Raw genomic sequence first — 16,935 nt, 5'->3', positions numbered from 1 at the left:
GTTATGGGGCAAGTGATGTTGCTTTTCCACAATTTCAGCCAGTGCACATCGGCGGAAGCACTCTATGTAGAAGTCCAGTCTGTTGTTTCGACCTTCAGGAGGAGTCCACCCAGAATCCTTCTTTTTGTAGTGTTGGTAGGAAGTGGCAATTCTCCAATAAAAAAACTTCAAAAACAGACTCCACCGAGAGACTGTTGAATTGGAATTAATTTGCAAACTGGATACAATTAACTTAGGCTTGAATAAAGACTGGGAGCGGATGTGTCATTACACAAAGTAAAACTATTTCCCCTTGTTTATTTCCCCTCCTACTGTTCTTGTAAAGTGCTGGAAATGGCCCACCTTGATTATCACTACAAAAGGTCACCCCGCCCCCCACTCTCCTGCTGGTAATAGCTCACCTTTCCTGGTCACTCTTGTTACAGTCTGTTTGGTAACACCCACTGTCTCATGTTCTCTGTGTATATAAAATCTCCCCACTATATTTTCCACTGTATGAATCTGAAGAAGTAGGTGTAGCTCACGAAAGCTTATGATCTAATAAATTTGTTAGTCTCTAAGGTGCCACAAGTACTCCTTTTCTTATTACCTAGTATTTAATTCAGTATTTTTCATACTTTCAACACAACATGGTGTCCCACTTGAGCTCCAATTTGTCATCTTTATGAGTCTACAGTTTCTGAAACATTGCCCTGAAAATGCATATTCATATGCAATGCTCCATTCCAGCATGATGATTAATGTTGAAACTTCAAGTAATAACCTGCATAAATCCTTTAATGTATCTAAATCTGGCTGCCTTTCTGTAGTTCTGTCCTTACTTGCATTGGTAAACATTCAGGGATTCTAAATAGATTCTAAATGCTCTCTTAAGCAAGACTTAACTTCAGCACTTATTCAGGTGGGTCACTATCATTAGATAATGCTCTCTCTCTCCCTCTCTCTGTATATATAAAGAGAGAGAGAGAGAGAACATACTTGTGAACAAGTGCCAGATTGATAGCCCAGGAAACTGACACCTGGTTACAAAAAAGGAATACAGCATAGGAAGCTGCAGTGCAAACTTCAGAACACTCCTCCACTACTGTGCCTCAAACATAACATACAGGGACCAACTTTAGAAGCGAGATGTACAATTAAGTTTCCATGGCAGTTAACATCATCACTTCTATGTGGAGACTTCCAAAAATGATACCAATCAGTAATAATTGTGATGGTGATTTTGTTTCCTGGAGTTGGACATGTGTCCTCTTGGAACAGGACCACAACAACCAACTTACTGGGAACTGTGTTTCCCTCTGCAACCTGCTATGTGCATTAAGAAAGGATGCTTGGGTGACCGACCCTAGGGTAACATTTTCAGGTACTAGTGGCAGTATATACATAGTGGAAAGCCCTCAGCTATGGAATTCTTTATAGCAGAAAATCAGGGTGCTCCTAAGCCTTGGTGTCGTAACACAGCACCTGCCATTGCCTCTTCCCTCAGTAACAATGACAGAAGAAGGACCAACAATGATTCTCATGGATGACTATTTTCAAATCATTCCCAGTAACTAATAACAGCTGAAAGCAGTGGTGAAAAGGAGAGCCCCAATCATGCAAATACATAAAAGCATGTGTGTAATTTTACTCATGTGGATAGCTCCACTGACTTCAGTGGGACTGCTCACATGAGTAAAGTTGGCACGTGCTAAAGTGTTTGTAGCACCAAGGCCTAGATGTCCTTTTAGGCAATTAATACTATTTTCAACTTTGTACTTGGTGCCTGGTAATAAACTACTGGGTATGACAGAAATGCACAGATAGATTAATCTAACAGAAATCAGGTGCATAGTGGCTATTAGCAGAAGCCTGTCTAGATCAGAAGTCCAACTGGCTAAGAGGCAGTTCTGCAGAAAAGGACCTGGGGATTACAGTGGATGAGAAGCTGGATATGAGTCAGCAGTGTGCCCTTGTTGCCAAGAAGGCTAACAGCATATTGGGCTGCATTAGTAGGAACACTGCCAGCAGATTGAGGGAAGTGATTATCCCCTCGATTTGTCACTGGTGAGGCCACACCTGGAGTATTGTGTCCAGTTTTGTGGCCCCCACTACAGAAAGGATGTGGACAAATTGGAGAGAGTCCAGCGGAGGGCAAAGAAAATGATTAGGGGGCTGGGGCACATGACTTCTGAGAAGAGGCTGAGGGAACGGGGCTTGTTTAGTCTGCAGAAGAGAAGAGTGAGGGGGGATTTGATAGCAGCCTTCAACGACCTGAAGGGGGGTTCCAAAGAGGATGGAGCTAGGCTGTTCTCAGTGATGACAGATGACAGAACAAGGAGCAGTGGTCTCAAGTTGCAGTGGGGGAGGTATAGTTTGGATATTAAAAAACACTATTTCCTAGGAGGGTGGTGAAGCACCAGAATGGGTTACCTAGGGAGGTGGTGGAATCTCCATCCTTAGAGGTTTTTAAGGCCCGGCTTGACAAAGCCCTGGTTGGGATGATTTAGTTGGTGTTGGTCCTGCTTTGAGCAGGGGGTTGAACTAGATGACCTCCTAGGTCTCTTCCAACCCTAATCCTCTATGATTCTATGATTTAAGATAGCGACCTAGTGGTGAAAGAATCCATAGCCTGTTTCTAATCATCTGAGCCACCCAAGTCCCTGTCTGATGCATCTCTTGGCTTTCACTGGTTATATGAAGTAAAAATGATAGCTAGATATAAAATAATTAATGACTAAGTTGGTGGTGATATATATTCTGAAGTGACACATTCTTTGCACTTTCAGAAACAGGATTAAAGTTAAAAAGTCTTTTATGTCGTTTCCTGTCAGTGACCCAGTGCGTTTATAGAAATCTGAGATAGAGGAATGTATTAGCTCATCTAGCCCATCCCTGCAGCAGTGCACAATTATTCTTTACAGTGCATTGTCTAGTTTAATTACCTCAAGTGATATGACTTTATTACGTTTTTCTTGCTGCTCAGCATAATTTTTCCTTTCCTTGATGTCATCCCATTCCTCCTAGTTTTTCTGCTTGTATACACGTGCTGACTTTCTTCTCCGGAGGAAGAACAAACAAGCAACCTCATTGAACTAGAAGAAGGTGGTGGTGGTGATGCTGGGGATGGAACAGAGGAGCCATTCTGTGCGGGAAAGCTTGCCCCATCTGTCACAGCTGTGGAGGCTCCTACCTGTGCTGAAGTGGCAACATCTGGAATTCGGTCAGAGTGAGCCCAGGCAGTGGGTTTGCAACTCTTGAATGCTCCAGAGCTTAGAGTCATGAGGACTCCCTTTGCATCTCTATGGAGCAGGGTTAAGGAGAATAGGGCCAAGCTGGAGGAGGAGTGGATCAGCTTCCAAATGGAACCATTAGCCACTTCTCCCTATAGAAAAGGACTGCAGTAGGGACGACTCAGGATTCTGCTACCTTTCCAATGCCTCTGACAAGCCAGTTGTATGGAGGAGGGATTTGGCCCTGTTGCAGAAGATGGTTTTGTTTTTCAAAGTTTGGAGCAGCTGCAAGAACAGCTGCCAATGCTGAGCCAGATAGGTATTCCCTGTTTATTAATTCAGACAGAGCCATGCTCCTGGAAAGGTAGATTTAATATGGCCAGTGAAGTCTGACCTAAGGTGCTGCAGGAGAGCTTTGAAAAATAAAATGAATGTGAATCTTTATAGAGGGGGATGAGCAAAAAGACTCAAATGTGATGGGCACATAATGAAGAGCGACAAGGGGCCTTATGTGATGGCTCCCATCTTGCCCAACACGCCAGGGACTGAAATGGGGACCTACAGACTTAAAACCATGATCTGCTAGAACTAAAGCTAAAGAACACTCTCTAGCTGGGAGCTGTAACAATTCATATGAGCTATAGATAGGCACAGAGCAAGACATGTAATGCATGCTCACCAGTGGGTTATGCTTGCACCTTGCATAGTTACACCAGTGCAAAATGGATACATAACTCTTCCAAATCAGAACAGCTGTGTTTTATATGCATTTGGCACAGATCTAAAATGACAGTCCCAAGGTGCAGGGTAGAGGAAAACTGAGTGTAAGATAAGGAAGAAGGGAAGTAGGATAACACACAAAAGGTGGAAGCCAGAAACAGGATTCCCAGAGGAGAAGGAAAGAATTCTTGACATGAAGTTATTCTCTCACCTTTTCAGAAACAATTTTATCCTGGTAATGGAAATCATTTTGATTCAGTTTCAGTTTCTCTCATACTCATTTTCCAAAACTAAATTTTTGTTTTTCTGAGCAGCTCTTCCTCCACCCATGGTATTACCTTTGGTTTGTCAGTTTCCACATTTGGCTGGTCTGAACTTCCTCCAAGGACTGCTGTTGAACTGTTTACTCCTTTGATCTTCCTAGCAGCCCTAGCATTTCTGTTTCTGATCACAAATTCAGGAGCAACACAGTGCCTTGGAGAGAGAAAAGAATGGCATAGCCCAGAGTGAGCCCTTAGAGGAGCAGACCACAGAAAGCATCAAAGCAAAGAGAGTCATGTCATTGCCAAACAAATCATCAATGATTCAGAATCTAATCCCTCTCGCCCTGGAGCTGTAACTGTTTAAAATCTCTAGGGGTAAAAGGGATCTCCTTCCTCCATTGTCCACTGATGTGTTTCCTGATTGGCCTGAATGCCAGCCCAGGTGAAGTAAAGTGTCAGGACCTACGCCAACACATGCACACATAGGACCATGTATAAACTGTTGTTAGGAATCTGCTCTTCTAAGTATGAAAAAAAGAAAAACCAAATGTAGATCAAAACCTTCAGTGAAAACATTACACCAGGATTTACAAACCTCATCTAACCTCAGGATTTTAAAAGTTCTGATTCATAAATCAGTCACTTGTATCCGAAGAGTAATGAAAGAATTTGTATTCCAAAGCTTATTTAGGAATTATTGGTAGGATTTGTATTGTAAAGGCATGGAAGGATTTATAAATCTAATTTCTGACTTATTCAATTTTTTATTTTTTTGTTGGTAACTCCAATTAATTTAATTTAAATTTCAAAATCAGAACTTTGAGCTGTGTCATATTCTCCGACAATAAAACCCAGAGCCCACAGGAGAAGGGGCCCAGGCCACTCAGTGAGGCTCACTTGGAAAAGCATCTGACCATTGTTCCTGTCCAGTGATATGCCCTTGGTGTACAAAAGAGGCAAGGGGCACAGTTTCCAAACTGGACAGATCCTGGAGAAAGGAAGCACTAGTTCCATGGTGCTGCTCAACCTCTCTCTTCTGCTTGTGCAACATCCCTTTTCCTGAGGAGACACATGGAATTGGACCTAATTCTGCCACTGAAAATATTAATTCCCTGCATCCAGCTGGATTCCTCCAGGACCTCTTCTATTTGGTGACTTCTGATTAGAGTTTTCCCCTCTCATATACTATCCACTGAGTCAAGAAGCTACTGAACCATGGAATTGTAACTTTTCTGAAATGGGGCAAATACCGTGAATTCCCAATGCTTGGTTTCATTTGGAGACCTAGACTTGTTTGAATCACAAATTAAATTAGATACGAGACTCGACTCCATATGGCAATTTGTCCAAACCATAAAACCACAAGGAAATTTGGCACAATTCAGGCCGTTTAGATAATATATGGAATGGTGACATTCTCCCACTTCCAAGTACTGTAATTCTGTCTCCTTTGCAGAGTCTTTTAGTAATTCTCCTTGTTTACTTAACAATGAGTTTACACTTATTAGAAGAACATGCTAAACAACCTATTTCTGAGGCTTAAAACAGCTAATGCAGGGCTATGGAATACCAATTACTTACGGTAATTAAGCCACAACAAATCACTTGATTACAGTGAGCGTTAAAAAAACAACCGGCACCATATACACACTTGCATTTCAATCAGTGCCTGCACTCTGCATTCAAACTTGCTAATCAATTTCTAACTCCACTGCTTCAGCAGTAATCTGTGTCTTCTCTAACACAGAGAATGATTCTTAGGACTAACGCTCCAACTTCAGTGCTGATTATCTCTTCCAGGATAAGATCATTTTGTAAAGGGAGATTTTCATTTTGTAAGGGTCAGATCCATCAACTGCAATGGAGTATTCCAGTTTACATCAGATAAATCTCTGTCTAGAGATCCAGTGGTTAGAGCAAGAAACGGCTGTCAGGAAGCTTGAGTTGTGGTGCTGAATCTGCCACTGACTCACTGTGTAATCTTGGGTAAATCACTTTGCCTCACAGTGCCTCATTTTCCCCATCTGTGAAATGTGCATGATACTTACCTACCTTACAAGGGTGTTGCAAGTATTAATGTCTGTCAGTAGCTTTGGGACTGATGGATGGAAGGCACTATAAAAGTAATTTTTTAATTTCAAATCCCTCACCTAGGCAAAGTACCTCCAACTTACTCCCTTTATTTTTCATACCTGTATTATGATAGCTCCTTGAGACCCCAACCTAGACCAGGATCCTATTGTCCTAGATGAGATAAAGCTACTTAGGAAGAGATAATCTCCACCCCAATGGCTTTACAGACTAAAGAAATCTACATGGAGTATGTGACTTGCCCAAAATTAGATGGGAAGTTTGCGATGGAGCACATCACTCAATGAAGCTTTCTTGAATCCAAAATCTAGTGAGTTAACCACAAGGCCCCATCCGTACTGCTCTTTAACACCTTCACAAAATGAATAGGAAAACCCAGCATTAGTTACAACAATGCCAAGGAATCAGAGACTCCTCGTATTGCCAGAATAGATAGTTCTTTCACATGCATCAGAAACGTTGCATAAAATCCTAGCAAACCAGTAAGAAGGACAGTGTGATGGAATACACTCCTGTATTCACGCCCGACACACTACTGTCATAATCTTTGTACGTTTAAAAACTCATAATTTGCTGGTCCTGATAAAATGCATCTGGCAACACTGTATGTGAAGTTACGAGAATCTCCTGTATGATCTTATTAACACATGTACCAAATCCCACAGCCCTGCCCAAGCAGAAGTTGGCAAACAGATTTGCCCTAAACAAAGGAATGTGTGCTTGCCTTAATTTGCATTTAAGCAGTAAAGAGTCATCAAGCAGGAAGGGAAACAAAGAAAGCTCAAACAGGTGAAAAAAAGCCAGCAGGGAACATCCTTCCACATAGACTCTTTGTATCCTGGTTCTCGACTAGAAATGTTTTTCAAAACAAGGACTGAAACTATAAAAAGGAGGGACAAAACCACCAAGGACATCCCCTGCCCCTCCCTTCCCATTACATTCTCTGCACCTGAGAAGACAAAAGGAAAAGGTCATTGGGCTCTAAAGGGGCGGGGGACCTGACCTGAAGAGTTTGGTCAGTAACCTTGCTGGAAGCAGGTAGTGAGACATTTTGCTTGAATCTCATATAGTTTGTTAAGTTAGGCACTAGTAAGTGTTTTACTTTTATTTTTCTTGGAAACATTTGTGCCTTTTATGCCTCATTACTTGTACTCAGTTAAAAGCTCTCTTTGTAGTTAATAAACTTGTTTTACTGTTTTATCTAATCCAGTGTGTTTAAGTTGAAGTGTCTGGTTAATTATTTAAGATAATAAACTGCCATATTATTCCCTTAAAGGAATAACGGAGTTCATATAGCTGTACTGTCCATGAGAGGGCTGGGAAGTACAGGATGTACATTTCTGATGGACAATCTGGGACTGGGTGTGTATTGGGGTCACCCCGCAGTATAACCAAGGCTGTCGAGAGCCAGGATGAGGCTAGCAGGCTGCAGTTACACACAGACACTCCAGGTGTGGCTTGCATGCTGGAAGGCAGTCTGTGAGCAGCCCAGCTCAGAGCTATTTAAGCAAGGCATTGTAAGGCACCCAAGACTGCAAGTGATGCAGTTCCCCATTGGTCTGAATTGTACCCCGGTATGTCTCAGACAGTAAAGTAATTAACTGCTAACTTCATAAAAAGTTTAGCAGAAAACAATTTATTCTAATGGAACAGCACAATCTTATAGTTCAGTTACACCTTTTGGTGGAGAAACCACATTTGTACTAAATTACTATGTGACTTACATTTTCTGATTCATCAAGTCATGAAAGTTTCAACAGATAGCTGAATAAATCACTTCAACATGCAAATCTTCCAGGCATCAGTAATATTTCTCCAAGGATTCTATCTCACTGGCTCTTACCCGCTCATTGAAATGACTATGATTCAGAAAAGGCAATATATTGTATTTTAATTCACTATATGTTTATTTTAGCTGCAACTATTATATTTGGAGTATACGACAGAACACTGGTTTTTCCAGAGATCTCTAGAAATGTGTGAAATCTTCAGAAAAGAAGGGAAATGGCAAATGTGCAGAATAAGCAACAAACAGCAAAATGCATGCATAAGGAAGGATCAAAGATGATAGCAGGTTGCATTACTCTGTTATTAGTGCCCTGATTTTAGGAGGTACTGAGCACTCACAAATTTCATTGAAGTCAACAGAAGCGAGAATTGCACAGTACCTTTGAAAACTCAGGCATTAGCATACAGTAGAGTCTAATAATTAAATTATAATTACAGACTTTATAATGTATTTGTTGCAAATTCTGTACTTGTGGCTATTATACAGCATAACATTCACAGAAGATTTTAAGTTGCAGGTCTTAAGATGTGCGGTTATAAAGATCTTAAACTGAGATTCTTATAAGCTACGTATCATTTGAGGGTTCCAACTGAGTCAGGGCTTCATTGTGCTAGGCACTGTATGGACATACAGTAAGAGATAGTCCCTGTCCGCAAAAGTTTACAGTCTTAATTTAAGACAAAATGTAACAAGTTAATACATGTATATATTTTTTAAAAGACTGTCAGCATGTCCCCTCTATAACAAAAGTTCTGTGGGCTTCATGGAAGAAATGAGTCTGTGAAGAGATCCAGTACTATGCTTAAAACTTAAATTTTTACATAAATAAAGTAATTAACCGACTGCCTTCCAGAATACAAATAGTACTATACAATTGTGACGCACTGGACCTCAAAGTTTCACCTATAACCCCCATAGTTATCATGTATATATGATTGTGATATTTCATACAAAGCATGCCATGTAAGATACCATGTGAAAGGTCATGATATTATGAAACTCATTGTTCTGTCAAAATACATATATCATTAGTGAGTATGAAGTTTTGAGATTTTGCTATATGGTTGTCACTGAAATATGTTTGGGAGACGCCACTGCTAGCTCTCCAGTGACAACAAAGGTGGTGAGACACACCCAAATGGGCGTTAAGCGACCATCACAAGCCATTGACCACCAGGGGAATTGTAAACAAGCAATTTACAATTCTGTAAGAGACAGTTGCGTAACTATGCATTGCTCAACTATGTGACTTAGCAAGGCCCACAAGGACATGCCTGAGTCAGTATCTTTCCTGGGACATGAATTGAGAGTATAAAATAAGGGACAGTGGCATCCTGAGACCACCTCTCTCCTCCCCCATCTACACTGAAGGAAACAAGAACGCTGGGAATACAAAGATTTTGAACTGAGCAGGTTGGTCCCAGCCTGCGTATTAAGAACTGTAACCTGCCTGGCAAGGTCCAGTGGGGGTGAGAAAAGCTGTTTGATTCAAATCCTGCTTCGTCTGAAAGTTTAGGATTTAGATTGTGTGTTTGCTTTTTCTTAGGTAACTCTCTCTGACCTTTATGCCTACCACTTATAATCACTTAACACAGCTGTTACTCTGAAATCTACCTTTCTTTGGTTAATAAATTTTAATGTTTTACCAGTGAATTTGTCTAAAGTGCTTGGGAAATCTGCTCAGATTACAAAAATCTGGTGCATGTCCACTATCCTGTGATAAAGTGGTGAACTAACTAATGAGCTTGCACTGTTCAAGAGAAGGTCTTGAGCAGTGTAAGACAGCACATTTCTGGGGTGCAAGGCTAGAGGGATTTGATGGTGTTTCCCTGTGTATGATTCATGAGTGTCTTAGAGAGCACTGGGTGTGTCCTTGAGTCAAGCTAGGTGTGCCCCTGCCTATTGTTAACTGAGTGATCACAGCACCTGGAGAGATCTGCGGCTTGTCCCTAGCAAAGCAGAGTAAGAGTTCGTCCAGGCTGGAAAGTTAAGGGGGCACAGCTGTCCCACAGTTCCAGGTACCCTGGGGGCCCCATCACAACAACAGGTTATTAAAAACCTAACATGCCTCAGACACCTAAAACAATGTTTCAAGGGAAAACGAACTCTTAGTTCTAGTGGAAATTCATGTGTTTCAGAATCTGGGGTATTTACTTGCCCACATGCTAAGTTAACTGTTCTTCAGAGCCTCTTTTGCAGTGTGCAGCCTCTCTGTTTGGGAGTTTCCAGAGTAGTCCCTGGCAAAAAAGCTCTGGAAGGAAGGTTGCCACAGGAGCTATGTTGATGATCAGAGGAGAGGAGTCCCAGGCATGGTGTGTGTGTGTGTGTGCGTGCCTTCAGTGCAAATGACTTCAGTAGAACTTGAGACATGCACAGTTTCTGGAGGCTTAATAGCCTGCCCATTGGCCATTTGTGACATGATGGCAGGGCAAAGTCTCTCTTCTTTAATCCCAAGAGAAGGATCTGAGTTTGCCTCCCCCCAGCTTCCTCCTGTGGATATTTCCGGGGAGGGATAATCTGGCCCCCAATTCTTAACTCCAGCTGTGTCCAACCAGCAGCGCCAAGATTTGACTCTGGGTCACTAAGAATTACTTCTCTATATATCCTTAAGAGCTAGTCGCCTCAAGCCCTGTACTCTGAAATGTGAAAGGAAAGCATATTCCTCAGCTATTCATGCCCTAATGTTACTTATTCAAGTACCTACCAGAAACAGTTAGGCTGATATACTAGAGAAATAATATTATGCAGAGAAACTTTTCCCTTTATATATCAAAACTTGTATAACATCCCGGAGAGCAAACAAAATGTGCTAGGTTCAATAATAATAATAATAAAACACATACTCCATTCTAGCAGATCTGGGCATATTGGTTTCAAGATAAGCACATTTCCCCAGTGATCCACTTCAATCAGACTCTTAAAAGAGTGATTTCCAGTCTTGCAATGTGTTGTGACCCCATAAATTATTTAAGTATGAAATATTTATATTAGAGAAAAAGACCATGCTCATTCTTTAACCAGTTTAATTACTTTTTAATTATGTATGAATGTGATTTGGAAGAGTTTGCAACTTGTTATGTACCATTGGTTTTAATATGCTTGTCTCCATTCTTCAATATTCTCATGCAAGAAAAATATCTGAGATTTTATCTTCTTGGGTCCCCTTTCCCTTAAGAAACTAAAATGTAAGGTGATCTGAATTTTTAAAAACTATCATTATGGTTGGTTATTATTTGTACTACTATAGTGCCTACGAGTTCTATTCAAGAAGCAGGACACTATTGTGCTAGGTTCTACACAAACACAGAACAAATACTAATTCCTCTTGTCTCTCTATCAGCTTTGACCAGGACAACAAAGAAAAATGTATTTTTTTTCCTGACAGCATTTTGTACCATTTAAATAAGATGGTGACTATTTTCTACAGTCAGACACAATAGAAAAGCTGTCCTTAAAAAAACCAGAAATGACTGGTTTGGTCACTGTGGAAACATGGCAACTTGAGGTATGTCTACACAGCAAAGAAAACCCACGGCTAGCCCATGCCAGCTGACTCAGGTTCCCAAGGCTCGGGCTTTGGGGCTGTTTCACTGCTACATAGCTGTCTGGGCTCAGTCTCGAGCACCGGTGCTAGGACCCTGCAGGGTGGGAGGGTCCCAGAGCTTGGGCTCAAGACCAATCCTGGAAGCCTACATAGCAATGAAACAGCCCCACAGCCCAAGCCCCACAAGTCCAAATCAGCTGGCACAGGCCAGCCGTGGGTTTTTCTCTGCTGTGTAGATATACCCTTAAGGCCAGTCCAGTTCCTATTATGCAAGGGTGCTGCGGGGCTGGGATGGATTAACTCTCCTGTGGACCCGGGGCTATTAGATTTTGTGGGGTCCCTGTATACAAATATTTTTCCTGGGAGGGAGTTTGGGTACAGGAGGGGGCGTGGAGTCTTCTGGGAGGGAGTTTGGGTGCAGGAGGGGGCTCCGAACTGGGGCAGTGGGTTGGGGTGCAGGAGGGGATGCGAGGTGCAGGCTCTGGCCAGGAGGTGCTTACCACAGGCAGCTCCCAGCTGGCGGTGCAGCAGTACTCAGGCTGCCGACCTGCCATAGCCCCTCGCCACTCCTGAAAGCGGATGGCTGCTGGCACATCTCTGCGGTCCCTGGGGGGAAAGGGATAGCAGGTCTCTGTGTGCTGCCTGCGCCCGCAATTGCTGCCCCCATAGCTCCCATTGGCCAGGAACCTGCAGATGGGAGCTGCGGGGATGGTGTTGGGGGTGGGGGACAGTGCACAGAGCTGCCTCCCCCACCCCACTGCTAGCAACGTGCCAGAGATGTGTCAGCAGCCGGCGGCTTCTGGGACCAGCATGGGGCCAGTGCATGCAGGCAGCCTGCCTGAGCACCCCTTTTAGCGGCCTGGAGATTGCTGCCTGTGATTTATTTTTGGAGGGTCCCCCTTGAGCCGGGGCCCTGGCCTGCAGCCCCTAAAGCCCCTGCTTTAATCCGGCCCTGCTGTGGGGAGATGCCATTCATAGACAGATTCCCCTGCTACAGCATCGTATGGCCTACAGAATATAATTCCACCCAAAAATGAGACCAGAAATAATATCTCAAAGGAAAATAGACCCATTAAGACAATGGGGTCCCACATGGGTGCAGAAGTCCTCTTACATGGAACAGCTTGTAGGATCAAGGCCAAAGTTTACAGCGTGTGCATGTACTTGTAAATTCTAACCATATGGCTCTACTCACTTCTATTTTGAAGTGTTTTTCTGTTTTCTGAAGCTTGGAAATACATAGCTAGAGTTTTACAATTGACCCTTCCTTCCGTGACGATGCACACGCATAGGGTTTGGTATTTACCCATAGATTTTGAAAGAAATATTTACTTACAGTGAACTAGATGACTATGAGGAGAACGAGCCAAATTTCATTTACTGTGAAGTACTGGAAAAAAGAATTTCTTGATGAGTAGAAGGATACAGCTGCATTGTTACTATTACTGGATATTTGTGAAGCCATTAGCTCTGTGCCACAGGTAGGTACTCTTCTTTCTCAGAAGATTTGGGTAATTAAAAACTCTCTTTACATTTGGAAAGACAAGGGTCAATTGACATGCCTTCAACTTAGTCCTAAAACATTCCTCTCCATCCCTGACCTGCAAGTGAAATCCTTGCTTCACATCTTCTCCTAATCCACTCTATAAATAGACCATTGAAGTGCTACTTTTGCAGGGCTGCTTCTATCTGCTAGAATCATTCTGAACTCCTCTTATGAAATGAACTGGCATGAGCAAAGCTCAGCAAATGACAAGCAACTTCTTTCAGCTAAAGGTAATGTGGTTTTTGTATTACTCCTAAGGGAATTCTGCACCACTGTGCGTGCACAGAATTCATGTTCCCCACAGATTTCTTTGCTTCCCCAAAGAAAAATGATTTCTGATGGGGAAGCAAAGGGAAGCCACAAGCCATGCACCCCTCACCAGCAGTGCCAGTGCATTGTTTTGCATGCCCAGAGCAGCCGGCGGAGAGAGAAATCACTGGGGGGGGGGGGGAAGGGAATAGCTGGGGGCGCACCGGCCGGTGGCTCCTACCCTGCTCCAAGCTCAGCTGCTTGTCCTGGCTGGGCAGGATGAGACTTCTCCTTCCCCTGCAAGGAGTGGCTGGGTCCAGAACAGACCCACCCCTGGCTATAGGAAGCTCTGCACTGCCCTCCACCTCCTGTCCCCATCACTCCTCAGCTGCAGGTGGCGGGGTCACTGTATAGGGAGCTGCTCCCTGTCCACCTGCACTCCCCCATAACCAGACGCCTCCATGCCAAGCCTCATTTCTCCAGCACCCAGATCTTTCCTACTGAGGCCCTTGCACCCAGAACTACCCTCCACCAAGCCTTATCCTCTGCATCTGGAGTTCCCTTACACCCAGACCCCCCTTCATCCAGACCCCCACCCCTGCACCCAGACCACCCCCTACTAAGTTCCCTGCACTCGAACCCCCATCCCAACAAGTCCACCCCCCCCACACCTGGACCACCCCAATGAACCCCCTGCACCCGGACTCCAACCCCACCGAGCCCCAACCAGCTGCATCCAGACTCCCACCCCACCAAACCCCATTTCTCCACCACCCAGACCCCCCCGCTGAGCCTCCCACTCTCAGATTCCCCTGCCAAGCCCCAACCCCCCACACCCAGTCCCTCCCTCCCAACCACCTTCACCTGGACCCCCCTGCAGAGTCCCATTCCCCCTGCAGAGTCCCATTCCCCCTGGAACCACCACCAAGCCTTTGTGCATCCAGATTCCCCCCCATACCTGGACTCCCACTAAGCCCCCCACAGAACCCTCTCACCCCACACCTGATCCTGATCCTGCTGGGCTGAGCCTGCCTGCTCCTTCCCTGGAGTCAGGGCTGGGCATGTGTGCGAGACTCTGTCTCTCTCACTTGCTATATTGGTGCACCTGGCTTGGGGGGCAGGGCTTCATGGTGTTTCTGAGCCCTTAAGCTGTGTCAGGGTTGGATGCAGCCTCACCGTCAAGTTTGTGTCCCAGGGTGGGGAGGGGGTAGGAGGGCTGCAGGGTGATCTCCCACCTTCATGCAGCCAGTGGCCTGTGCCCTCCACTACCATGCTGGAGCCTCCACATTTTATTTATTGACTAATAAAATATGCAGAATTTTGAAATATTGTGGACAGATTTTTATTGGTTAGGGGCACAGAATTGTAAATTTTTTGGTGCAGAACTCTCTGAAGAGTATCAGATGAAGGGCGGGGGGTATTCCTAAGCATCCTGATTTAAACTGATAATAAAGGAAACTTAGGGCTAATGACAGACCATTATCAAAAATACAGTTATAATCTGGGTTGGCTGCTGTACAATTATAACTTGGATTGGCTACTGGCACAGGAAGGGCACTATTTAAACTTATTGGGACAAATTCACTGTTGATGTCATCAGATGCTTGTCTGAGGACAACAGAGTTACATTCTATTACCTAGTGATGATGGAAGAGTACCAAAGAAAGTAGCTACAAGGATTATTTTTCACATTAAAGAGTGGTTATTCTAGTAACAAACACTCTTTCAACAACCACAAGGAATTTACCAGGGAATTGAGCACTTGCTGGTGTTAATAGTTCTTTTCTCACCAGGGTCATCAACATCCCTTTGACAGGTTTCAGAGTAAACAGCCATGTTAATCTGTATTCGCAAAAAGAAAAGGAGTACTTGTGGCACCTTAGAGACTAACCAATTTATTTGAGCATGAGCTTTCGTGAGCTACAGCTCACTTCATCGGATGCATACTGTGGGAACTGCAGAAGACAATATATACACACAGAGACCCATGAAACAATACCTCCTCCCCACCCCACTGTCCTGCTGGTAATAGCTTATCTAAAGTGATCATCAAGTTGGGCCATCTCCAGCACAAATCCAGGTTTTCTCACCCTCCGCCCCACCCCCCACAAACTCACTCTCCTGCTGGTAATAGCTTATCCAAAGTGACCGCTCTCCCTACAATGTGCATGATAATCAAGGTGGGCCATTTCCAGCACAAATCCAGGTTTTCTCACCCCCCCACCCCCATACACACACAAACTCACTCTCCTGCTGGTAATAGCTCATCCAAAGTGACCACTCTCCCTACAATGTGCATGGTAATCAAGGTGGGTCATTTCCAGCACAAATCCAGGCTTTCTCACACACACCCCCCGGGGGGGAACACACACACACACACACACACACACAAACTCACTCTCCTGCTGGCAACAGCTCATCCAAACTGACCACTCTCCAAGTTTAAATCCAAGTTTAACCAGAACGTCTGGGGGGGGGAGGGGTGTAGGAAAAAACAAGGGGAAATAGGCTACCTTGCATAATGACTTAGCCACTCCCAGTGTCTCTTTAAGCCTAAATTAATAGTATCCAATTTGCAAATGAATTCCAGTTCAACAGTTTCTCGCTGGAGTCTGGATTTGAAGTTTTTTTGTTGTAAGATAGCGACCTTCATGTCTGTGATTGCGTGACCAGAGAGATTGAAGTGTTCTCCGACTGGTTTATGAATGTTATAATTCTTGACATCTGATTTGTGTCCATTTATTCTTTTACGTAGAGACTGTCCAGTTTGACCAATGTACATGGCAGATGGGCATTGCTGGCACATGATGGCATATATCACATTGGTGGATGTGCAGGTGAACGAGCCTCTGATAGTGTGGCTGATGTTATTAGGCCCTGTGATGGTGTCCCCTGAATAGATATATGGGCACAGTTGGCAACGGGCTTTGTTGCAAGGATAGGTTCCTGGGTTAGTGGTTCTGTTGTGTGGTATGTGGTTGTTGGCGAGTATTTGCTTCAGGTTGCGGGGCTGTCTGTAGGCAAGGACTGGCCTGTCTCCCAAGATTTGTGAGAGTGTTGGGTCATCCTTCAGGATAGGTTGTAGATCCTTAATAATGCATTGGAGGGGTTTTAGTTGGGGGCTGAAGGTGACGGCTAGTGGCGTTCTGTTATTTTCTTTGTTAGGCCTGTCCTGTAGTAGGTGACTTCTGGGAACTCTTCTGGCTCTATCAATCTGTTTCTTCACTTCCGCAGGTGGGTATTGTAGTTGTAAGAAAGCTTGACAGAGATCTTGTAGGTGTTTGTCTCTGTCTGAGGGGTTGGAGCAAATGCGGTTGTATCACAGAGCTTGGCTGTAGACGATGGATCGTGTGGTGTGGTCAGGGTGAAAGCTGGAGGCATGTAGGTAGGAATAGTGGTCAGTAGGTTTCCGGTATAGGGTGGTGTTTATGTGACCATTATTTATTAGCACTGTAGTGTCCAGGAAGTGGATCTCTTGTGTGGACTAGTCCAGGCTGAGGTTGATGGTGGGATGGAAATTG

At 44.0% G+C, this 16,935-nt stretch overlaps 1 protein-coding gene across 4 annotated transcripts in view; it reads right to left on the bottom strand.

Moving 5' to 3' along the window:
• CYYR1 (cysteine and tyrosine rich 1) overlaps positions 1–16,935 on the bottom strand; it is a 106,754-nt gene that overhangs the window by 63,811 nt on the left and 26,008 nt on the right. For 2 of the 4 annotated variants that reach the window (XR_014709451.1, XM_084613611.1), the window contains exon 3: positions 4,271–4,406. The exons of the other annotated variants lie outside the window; for them this stretch is intronic. Coding sequence is in view for 1 of the 2 variants with exons in the window: in XM_084613611.1 (XP_084469737.1) it covers positions 4,271–4,406 (136 nt within the window). In the remaining variant the exon portion in view is untranslated. The remainder of the gene's footprint in view (positions 1–4,270; positions 4,407–16,935) is intronic. 4 annotated transcript variants of the gene reach the window in all.

This window comes from Lepidochelys olivacea, assembly GCF_965140295.1.
Source record: "Lepidochelys olivacea isolate rLepOli2 genome assembly, chromosome: 1".
Taxonomy (NCBI): domain Eukaryota; kingdom Metazoa; phylum Chordata; order Testudines; family Cheloniidae; genus Lepidochelys; species Lepidochelys olivacea.
This window is presented reverse-complemented; position numbering and strand designations above follow the sequence as displayed.